This window comes from Cyprinodon variegatus, unplaced genomic scaffold, assembly GCF_000732505.1.
Source record: "Cyprinodon variegatus isolate N-32 unplaced genomic scaffold, C_variegatus-1.0 Scaffold894, whole genome shotgun sequence".
Lineage (NCBI taxonomy): Eukaryota > Metazoa > Chordata > Actinopteri > Cyprinodontiformes > Cyprinodontidae > Cyprinodon > Cyprinodon variegatus.
This window is the reverse complement of record NW_015151347.1, coordinates 153,411-164,528: the sequence shown is the minus strand read 5'-3', so window position 1 is coordinate 164,528 and position 11,118 is coordinate 153,411. Positions and strand designations below refer to the sequence as shown.

General features: G+C 38.1%; 1 protein-coding gene across 3 annotated transcripts in view; it reads right to left on the bottom strand.

The window, feature by feature from the left end:
* Positions 1–355: 355 nt before the first annotated feature.
* dock11 (dedicator of cytokinesis 11) overlaps positions 356–11,118 on the bottom strand; it is a 134,203-nt gene continuing 123,440 nt past the window's right edge. For 2 of the 3 annotated variants that reach the window (XM_015397869.1, XM_015397870.1), the window contains 4 exons: positions 9,161–9,351; positions 8,836–8,936; positions 8,610–8,748; positions 356–538 (listed from right to left, as the gene is read on the bottom strand). In XM_015397869.1, the coding sequence (XP_015253355.1) occupies positions 449–538; positions 8,610–8,748; positions 8,836–8,936; positions 9,161–9,351 (521 nt within the window). In that variant the 3' untranslated portion in view covers positions 356–448. Of the gene's footprint in view, positions 539–4,823; positions 4,840–8,609; positions 8,749–8,835; positions 8,937–9,160; positions 9,352–11,118 lie in introns of all 3 variants that reach the window. The other variant, XM_015397871.1, reaches the window with a different exon arrangement.

Below are 11,118 nucleotides of genomic sequence, written 5' to 3'. Positions count from 1 at the left end.
TGGTTGTTATTCAATGTGGGATGAAAGGAAATGGTGAAGTGCAGCTAAACGATGCGGTAAAAAAGTTGCCGCCTGTGGAAAAGTCCATGAGAGACTGAAAGAGAGAGAAAGAGTAAAGAAACATAGAGATAGAGAGATTCTGCATAGGTCCTCAGGGCATCTCAGCAAAGACATTGCGTAGAATAGCTTCAATGAGGAAGCACAACAAAAAAAAGGTCAGGAATTCATCAGCTTTATCCAACATGCACACATTTAACCCAGATTTTTTAATACATTCTGAAAAATACTGCTCCTGTGAAGCGAATATTCAGTCCATGTACCATGCAATTTTTTTTTCTCCAAAATTCCTCAGAGATGCAGCAGATAGGCAGATGGCATCCTTGCCAGGGGTGGGGTAGATAAACATTACAAGTGGTGGGTGTTGGAAAGAGAGTGGCGGTTCTTGAGGTCAGCTCAGGTCTGTGGACATCCCACTGATGGCGTGAAACACGTGGAGAGAGTTCTGAAGAAGCGATCGCATCATGTCCTCCTGGTAGATCTGAAAGGTGAAAATCAAAAAAGAAAAACATTAAATGAAATACGCAGGTTCTGAACGCAGTGAGCTGCATGGGCTGATGGGATGGGGATGCACTATGGGGGGACTTGGATCAGCACAGGCAAACTAATTGTATGCACAGACGGCGAGAAAGAAGCAGCGGGATCACTTGGGTTTGATTTTAATCAATGAGCAAATCTGACTTGTGGGAGGCAATGCTGGGCTCCAATTTAGCTAGTTATGTTTACCAAACCAACACTGCAGCTGAGACATAAAACTGAAAGGGGGGAAACAGAGGAGTGGGGAGGAGTTTACAGCTCCATGTACTGATATGGTGTTATGTAGCAAAGCCATGCCAAGACTTGAGGGTTTCCAGGAAAACAGCTGCCTGATGACATGGATAAAGATCTACTCTATCTACAAGTTGATCACTTGTCATATGGATGATAGGGGCTTTTAGATGAATTACACTCCAGCAATAGTTATGCAGATGCATTTAAGTTGCCGTTTGTTTTTATTCTGTCAGAGATTGGGATATTGATTAAAAGGAGTGAATATAGTCCAAGTTGGAAGTTTAAGTTTAAATTTTGTCCCCGTTTACCGATTTGGGTTTTTTAAAACTGTGTCTGAGGTGATCAAAGGCTGTGTAAATACATAATTTCACAGCAAATTCAAAAAGTTCTGCAAACACAAAAATAAGATAAGGACATAATAATTATAAAAATAATAATAAACAAAAGAGAAAAAGCTGCAATAAGAGCAAATAGAAACGCTCTGTAAAGACAAAACCCATTTCAATTACATAAAATGATGTCAGAAAAGTCTGCAGTAAGAAGTAAAGACAATTGCAAGAAGAAAAAAGCTACAAACTGCTGCTGCAGAATGGGGGGCCTCCAACTTGGGGGAGACCGGCATCTACTCATGCTGGACCAGAATAAGAGACGTTACTGCAAATTAAAGAGTCTAAGGATGGGATCAAAGACATAAATGGGACGTCCTGCAGAGGACATCAAAGAGGAAGGAAAGGCACGTTTCCCTTTAGGTCTATTTTAAACATTTAATGTCTCTGAGTGTCCTGTGTATACTTTCACTAAGGGTCTGGTCCCATAAGAGATGATAATGATAATCTCCATCTACTGGTCTGCTTGCACATCCATAGAGCAGCTTTTCTGAACTTGTAGTTTTTGCTACTTTCATTAGCCTGGTTACGCATGTGTTTTATGTTTTAACATCATTAATGTATCTGCAGCAGATTCTGTGCTTGTAGGGCGTTTCTCCTTCGTTGCTCTCATTTTCAGTGTTGTAGCTTTTCTCCTTTGAACTATGAATTTCTCTGTATGTGTTTTTTGTTAGTGTAACTTTATATTGAACTAGTCTAATTTTTTAGTGTTTTTTAATTTCCCAGGAAATAATCACTTAGTTGGAATTTGCACCCCTCTGTCATTATATTTTAATGGTGCATTTAAGTTGTAATTTTCCACTATATAAAGTGTAAAAAGTATGCACACAAGGACAAATATTATACACCCATTACCCCAAATATGTGGGGCCAAATCTCAGCCAGCAAACTGAAGGACAACCAAAACTTTCTTTATGCCACCCGACAGGTTTCTGGCAAAATTCAGGGTGGATATTTTATTACCCTTTTTAGAAATGCTAGAACTCAACCGGGTTGCTTTCCAAAAGACTTTAAAACAGATAAACTAAACTGTTAAGGGCATGCAGGGCGCCACCATTTTTACAATCAATGACTTTGTTAATCCGCTGGTTTAGGTGTTCTTAGCTTTCTTTTGGTCTCTGCATATTATAAAAAGAAAAAGAAGAAAAATGTCCAAAATTTTTGTCTCTAAAATTCCTGTATCGGTTATAAAAATGGAGGAGCCCTGTGACTGCAGTAGAGTGCCTAGCAGGTGTCCACACAGAACAACAAATTGAGTCCAGGAGGAATGTTGTTGTTTTTTTTTTAGGTCAGATCATACATTTGTTAAGCTTAACTGACCTCTGTGACAAGACAAGACTAACACAGACCACAGTATAAAGCATGGAGGTGGCAGCATAAGAAACAGGGAACTTTGACTGCTGGTGGTGCAAAGATAGTAGAATAATGGTGAAAAACACCTCAAGTTATTAACTTAACAGTTGAAACTTGAACCCGACTAACTGTTCAAACAAGACGATGATACAAAACACACATCATCAATTATAAACTTTATTTAAACAGGGACGGTGTACAGCACAAACATGAAAGTCGCTGGAGTATAGCTAAAGTTATACCTGTAGCCATTTGGGATTCAAAGTTAAATGATGGCTTCTTTCTGAAAAAATCTGGGATGGAATTTAGAGTAAGAAAAGGGATTCTCATACGTTTTATCTACAGGATTTTAACCCAAGTTTATTCATCCACTGAAGAGCAAATATAGATAGTATAGCTTCAGTTGTAAAGAGACAAATATATAAGAGGAAACAAATGAAATACTGAAAATAGAGTTCCCAGGAGGGGAAGGCCCATAAGAAAAGGCTCTCAGCATCAAATCCAAAGGGTAATGGTGTTTGGCTGTACAGCAGCAGCTACAAGTATAGGCACTCCTCATAAAGACGTGTTTAGGGCATAATCTAAGCCTTTAGCAACATAATCTAACACAGAACATTTTGAAAAAAACATCCAACCTCCTAAATAAAAACAAATAAAAAACTCCTGTTTGTAATGACCAAAACATTTTAAGAAACTATATTTTAGCAACAGGACAGCACTTCTTCTGATCTTTAACCATTTTAGAGATTTGATTCAGGTCATCCAGCTAAACCAAAAGCTTTTTTTAGAGTCTGAAGACTGAGAAATAATCTAACTGACTGATCTGGTGAGACATTTTTCTGTTTTTCTGCTAAAAGAAGCAACAATGAGCAAGTTTCAATTAAACACTCTGAAAAGGTTACTGGGGGCTTTGAAGGAGAAACGGGCCCCCAGAACTACACATCCTCCACCATGCTTCACAGTGGGCTTTATTTGCTTTCTTTCCACATACTTATTCATGCCTATTCATGCTAAACTTGACCATGGAAAGTTTAGTCTGAGTTGCATAAGACCAAAGCACATTTTTCAGCAGAAAAGCAAGTAATCCTTGCACAAAAATATGGAATCACTCCTTAACAACCATCCGTGTCATCCTATATTCATAGAACACAAAAACAAAGGAGCATTTCTAACTGTGCCATTAGCTTTTAAAGGCTTGGCATTTCCGCTGAAATACAAAAAAACAACTATAAGGAAGTAAATATATTGTGATTTTCACAATTTCAATAAACCTTATCTTAACATATTTTTTGATTAATTGCTTTTAGTGTGCAGTGATCAAAGCTCAACAGTTTTTCACTTAGTACCCTCGGGGTTAATAAGTAATTAAATATCTTAGTAGTGGTACCAGATACTGTATGCATTTCTGTAGTAATTCATGCAGTGCCTCAAATTTCAACACAGGGTAACATAAGGAAGGTGAAAACAAAACAAGAAAAAAGGGGGGGTCAAATAGCTTACAGTGATGCAGCCGTATCTCATTCAGAAAACTACAATCTAGATTCTAGACTAGATATTCTACACTAAAAGGGTAAATTTGATTGCTTGTTGCCCAATTAAACCTTTTCGTTTGTCATCTCAAAGACTGTTAAGCAACCCAGATGCTCAAGAGGAGACAGGTTCTGCTAGTACAGTTGCGTGACAGGAGGCGATAGGTGGCAACGGTCCAGGTGTCGTGTTTACAGGCAGACTACTTTGGTTTGGAATGTAAAGCTGAGATCAGACCTTTAATAAAGAAGACATGTTGTCTCTTGCGTATGTTAGTGGATATGGAAATGTTTTAACCATGTTCCGTAACACAAATTATTAACGCAAATGTTATGATGATTTGATTAAATGTGTCTCGTTTGCATCCTTATTTTCTTTTTTTGTTTTCCTCACTCCTTGCATCGCCGCTGTCGCAGTCGCTGTTTGCTCCTTTCACTTGGTGGAATGAGCAAGTGTGGGAGAAAACGAAATGGATGCCGAGCAAGGCAAAACAACTTTCCATCTTCTGTACAGCTCGTTCCACATGGAGGCATTAAAAACAGCTGAGCTCTATCTCTTTCCTGCAAGATCAACCACTACTGTACTGCCTTAAAATATCTCTAGCAAGGTTAAACACATTTCATAAGAAACATGTCTGGATTCATAAAAAAAAGGGGATTGAAGTGGTGCTAACATCAAAATGAAAGCTGGTGTTGAAATGAAATGATGAAACAGTAAAACACTCATTACCTGCTCTTCCTTAAAGCTAAAGGCCAGCACGTTGGAAAGAAGAAAGAAGACTAGTTAGTGAGAAGGGGATCACAAAATAAACCCCCACAGAGAACAAAAAAGAAAAGAAAAACAAGCTATACAAGGTGACAATCTGAGTTTTCTCTTTTCTTACATCCTTGCTCCTCATTAGTGTTATCCTTCTCGTCAGGAGTTTAAGTACAAAAGCGGACATTTTGCAAGCCATCTGATATGATGAAGAGAATTATTTAGTTTCCAGGAAGCGGCAGAGAGGAAATTCAGTTTTCAATAATTCCTGGATGTTCATTGAATAAAGATTCCCGTTGCGAGTCATTATGAGTCACTTGGAGTGCGATTATGACTCCCGTCAAACATTAAGCTCCAGCTAGAACATGGCAGGCCAGCAGAGATGTCCGATCTTTACATCAGAGGGTCTCCTTTGTGCATTTCATCAGGGTTAAATGTATTTTAGTCCGATTGTGTTACACAGTTCAACACAAAGTTAAAGCTAAAGTGCCACAGGAGATATTTTTTTTAGGATTTTGGGATGTTTCTGTTTTCAGCCCCCTTACCTCTGATACCTCTAAATAAAATAATCTGCAACCTTCAGAAGTGTGTCCTTCTGAAACAGGTCAGGGAGGGTTGAGGAGAAGCTAAACAGATGGTTAGTTTACAGCCCAATGTTCTATGGTATAAACATCTCATGGAGCAATGTTCATTAAACAAGTGTGGCCTGCATGAGAGTCTAAAAGCTTCTCCTGTTTGCCATGGCAAAGGTGGAAGTGTCTCTGCTAAAACAAGAACCAAGTTACATTTTTTGGCCCACAAGCAAAACAATATGTAGGGTTAGCATGATAAACACGTTATGCTCATGTGATTGGCAACATCATGATGTGGGTTGGTTTTCAAAGCGGAATTGGGCCAGACTGAACCTTTGATGCGTCTGTGAAAAGGTCGAATTACCTCCTCTGTCGGCATCTAAGTGAGTTAAAAGCAGAAGGAATCTAAAAGGTGTGAGACTCTAGGACTGGAGTTTGACACCAGTGGTTTAGAAAACAGAACAGCCATCCTCAACAGGAGAAAAAAGAAATAGTTTTCATCCCAGCATAGTTTATGTTAGCATGGCCTCGTTCAAGTCCAGATCTAAACCCACATCACAGTCTGTAGGAAACTACTTTACATGTTCATTTGTTAAGAACATCGTTTTATCTTCACACGTTAAAAGCTTAGGTTTGATTTAGGGGGCTGAATATAAAATTTCGCACAAATTGAATATTTTTAATCCATTAAAACACCTAGAAATCTCATAATACCCTTTCAAACATTGCAACTTGCGGTTGCAGAGTGATAAATCATGAGATGGAAGCAAATATTCACAAAAAGGTGAATGACTGAGTTGGGAAAATTATTTTCCCAAGGTGTCTAAATGTAGATATGGCTCAGTTTAAACTGCGCTGATTATTATCTGATCCCACATGTTTGCTTGTCATTTAGGCCCAGCTAGACTTGCAAAACGCACCAGATAACAGTCGAAGATACCGACTGTGATTATTGTGACTTTGCATGTTCGTTTGAAACGTGGGTTTAGTCCACAGAAGTGAGATTGGTCTTCCTTTTTTTAAGTATCAGCACACAAACCTGCACACAAATTTGTTTGGAGCCGTTAGAGCAGATGGAAATGATAGTGTTCTGGTTTAGGCCTGTGGAGCATTATCACTGGGTTTAATTGATTTATAAACACAGGATTTCTGTTATAAACACATGCTATTTATAGCAGTGCAAAAAAATGTGAAAACTTTCTAATTAAACTTCAAATGTTTCCATCTGCTTTTCTTTAGAAAGAAAGGGACCGGTCCTAGTACCTGTCATCTGTTAATCCTAAGGATTAAGAGATCAGTTACACATACCTTAACTATTTCTTGAAGGCAGAACTGTCCTTAACTTAAGCAGAAAATAAGCTGATCTGTCAATGGGATGAGTACTTTTTGCCCTTAAATAAGATTAGATTATTGGACCTAAAATAGGCTCATGGAGTTGTACTTTTCTTATCTTAAATGTACATCTAGTTATTCCATTGGCAAATGGTTTTACAGGCTCAAATCAAGGCAAAATAACCTTATTCCAAAGAAAACTGAGTTATATTTTAGAATTTAAGGTTTAGATGTTCCTAATTGAAATATTCTGTCCCGTTGGAAGTATTTTCAAATCAATATTAAAGCAACACAATGCATCGTTAAAGGTATAGTGGAGGATGTTCTTTTTCCAGGTGGATCATCTAAATAAGTGGTCGTCCTAATTGCGAATCATTCTGGGGATGTGTCCCCAAAATGTGTCCCCATTTTCACTTACCAGCGAGAAATACCTGCCTGCCAAGAATTACGTCCGCTCTTGCACACTGATGAAGAAAGCAGATTGAAATAGGAACAAAAAGAGAACTTTTAAACATATTCTGAATGTTTTCATTTATCTTATGTATGGATGCCCTAAAATTGAGTTTTGGTGGACAGATAAATTTGAATGAATACAATTTTCACTTGTATGGAGACACGTTTTAGTCGATATGCCAAGGTCAGTGTCTGATGAATATATACTCCGCTCAGTGGACGGCATTTTCTGCTTTTGCTATCAACACCGTTCTATATAATTTCTGACAAAATATTAAGAATATATCTAAAATTTCCCTATTCGTTCAAATTTCAATCCGTTTTTTCATAAATGTCCGAGAGTTTAGAGCTATGCACGCTCCTGCGACAGGGGAGAAAATACTCTGCAGGCAGCAATTTCTCTGCATTTATCTGCCCACAAAAGCTCTCAATTTCAAGGCATCCATGCATAAGAAATATAAAACATTAAGAATATGTTTAAAAGTTCTCTTTTCATTCATATTTCAATACATTTTCTACTCAGTGTGCGAGAGGGCAGGTTGTTCTCAACATAACACCGGTGGTGAGTCTGATATAGTAAAATAATTGCAAATCTTCTTTTGGAAAGTAAGTTTGCATGATCGATGCAAAGAGCAACTAATAAAAAGAGTCTGCACGAGGAGAAATGGGCTAGTTCATGCTCTCACATACGTTTAATAGGCGTTCCCTCTTGGGAGAGGGTACAAGGTTGTGCATGTGCATTTTTTTTTAAGTGGAGAGGTCGGGTCTTTTCAGAAATTCATGAAAATCCTCCAGTATACCTTTAAGACAACATGAAACAGTCTCCCTTTATGTTTGGGACTTTAAAAGCAGACCAATTTAGAACAGCAGATTAAGAGATCAGGGAGTGGTTTGTAAAGATTAAGCTAGATTCACTCCTCTAGATGGAATTCTTAGAGTTTATTTAGCTCTCATGTTTAGAGGAAGCTCAGACTACTGGAAAAGGTCACAAGATCTCTTTAGTGACAGATCTGCCCTCTCTCATGTTACATACTGCGGTTTTTGAGAAACATAGCCTGCATGGAGCATCGATATCATCTGAGTGTCCAATAATTGACCTAAAAATAATTTAATATATCCCAGATTAAGCCGCGACTTGGGTCAAAAGCTACACAGTGTTGCTTTAAATATCCCTAATCAATGTGTGTCGGGGAAATCGAGGGAAAACCCTGAAAATTAGGAGAGCACATTGCTTCCTTTAAAATGGAAAACCTTTCCATCTGGATGTAAGCTGGTTTTATATAAATCTTTTTATTTTATTGACTGATCCCCACTTTCTTTCTTTTCACAGGTTACAATTTTTCAGCTTCTACATCTGATTATCTCCTCGTTGCATCAGTCATTGATCAGGGGTTTAACAAACCTGTTCATGGATGATGTCAGACAGTTCTTTCACCATATCCTTGAAGTTAGACTTCAGGCCCTCGTGATACTCGAACTGGTCCTCCTTAATGATTCTTTCGTTAATGTCTAGCGCCACGCTGCACGCTTCGACAAAACGTCTGCCCAGAAAAATAAAAAAAATGACATTTCGCCAAATCAAAAAAAAATATATATATATATATATTATTTTCAGCGTAATAATCTACCTGAAAACCTCCTTAAGCTCTTTGACTTTCTTACTGCCGGATGAGTTGGATTTGCTCTCATCCAGGAACGCCCTGGCATACGCCATGGGGCCTGCGTTCACCTGCAGGGGCGGAAAAAAAGGTGTTAGAAACTGTTGAGCTGTCATCTGTCCACTGTCTGAACAGTCTCTCTGTATGTTAACAATGATTCATGGGTGCTTAAATAAAACAGAGAATTGAGAATGTTTCTGGGTTACAAAATAGGCTCTAAGATGGCGCTATCATATATGGAAATTCAAGGATTTGAAGCCCCGTCTGTCTGTTCTGCTGGACTTGAACAATCTACCTGGACGGAGACACAGCCCTGCAGCTTGAGCTGCAGCTGGATCATGTCCACTTCCTGGCTGGAGCACAGCTTGGTCAGCTCCGCTGTCCGCGCCTTCATCTCATCGATGGCTACGTCTACGGGCTTCAGCTCCACCTGCCTCTCCCCCGCCACCTCGATGCGCTTCTTCACGTACGGGAAAGTGTTGACAGCTAAAGATGAGAGCAAAACCGAGCCACGTTGAGTCATGCATGCAAATACGACATGGCCAAAAAGCAAAAACAAAATGCATAAACAAAAGAAGCATTTTCCAGCTGATAACTCAGGTGGTTATGATAAACAGCCAGAGGCTGTATCAATGAGCCTCCAGCAGTGAGAGTGCAAACAGAAGGCGTGCCGGTGTAAGAAAAAAAACACACAACAACAAAAAGTTTAAGTGTTGCAGGGTGTTCCGTTTGCACGAGATAACTTGGCCGACTTGAATCAGGCAGAAATGGATGGATCTAAACAGCTCTGGCTGCTGTGTGCCTCAGCTGTTAATGATAATGTTTAACTGTGGATCTGTTCACAAGAACACAGATCACAGGCAATGTTTCTGATAGAAAATGGATTGGGAGGATTCTTGGATTCAGTTTTCTTATCATCTCAATAACAACAAAAACAAATGCATTATTGATGCGCTGCAAGCCTATCTGATGCGCCCGGAGAGAAAATACCAACTGTTTTTAACACAGCACCACAGATCCAAACCAGTGTTTACAAAGCTTTTTTGAATTGTGTACGTACACCCGTGGGCATTTTGTCTCACCATGAATACCCCCTGATTAGTTTTACTATTCATCACTTTTCACCTCAGCTGCTTTGATGAGCTCTGATAGCTCTGCGGGAAAACAGCTGATCCCAGACTTCTCTACATCCAGTCTGTTCCTCTGCTTGGTCTGGATTTGTTTTAAAGCTGAGGTGAACTCAAACATATAAGAAAAACCTATTTTTTGGTTGATAAAAGCTTGTTTAAATTTTTAATCAAAAAGCAAAATTATTTATTTTATTATCTAAGAAATATATATTCATATTTTCATGTACCGCGTGCAATGCACTAGTGGACCACTAGGGGTACAAGTGCCCCCAGTTGGGAAACACTGCTCTAAACTACAGCACCACCTACTAAAGCATTGGACCTTCTGGAACTTTCATACCTTTAGTCAGGGGTTTACTTTAAGGATTTTTACCACTTGCCCAAAGGGCAAGTGACTTTCACATTTCATTTGCCCAGAAACAATTTTTACTTGCCCAGTATAATGTTTGATAAATATACCGGTAGTTCCTAATATTTTTGTATATATATATATATATATATATATATATATATATATATATATATATATATATATCAAGGAAAAATGTTTGTTTTTTAAATGTTTTTTGTAATTCAGTTTTTTTTAAGTTTCCAGGTTCCTGGTGTGTATATGCATGCGTCAGATAATGAACTCAAGCTTACATAACCGTGTTAACATGCTTTTCAATCCTTCCTGCACATTCTTTTCAAACTAAACTTTGCTTTAAACTTTTGTGTGCGTGGAAAAATATAAATTGTAATGTTAAAAATCTAAAAAAAAAATCACAAGATAGAACTCAATGTCACAAATTAATAACTATTTATTGTATTATTTTTATTTTATTTTAGAGTCACGGTATGTTTATACAAGATAATACTATTAATATAATGTGACTTTTCTAGAGAATCATTATACATAGTTATTTTATACAGGGTTTCCACAGTCTTACATAATTTCAGAATTCCCTGACTTTTACCTGACTCAGGATTAGTTTTCCGTGACAAAATAAATGCAGCAACAAGACAATAATAATAACAGGTCACCAATTTAACATGTTTAGCTCTATAAAATTTAAATGCACCTCTCCAATGTCTAGGAGAAAAAAATGTAATGAACATTTTTTAATGTATGACCTGCATCACT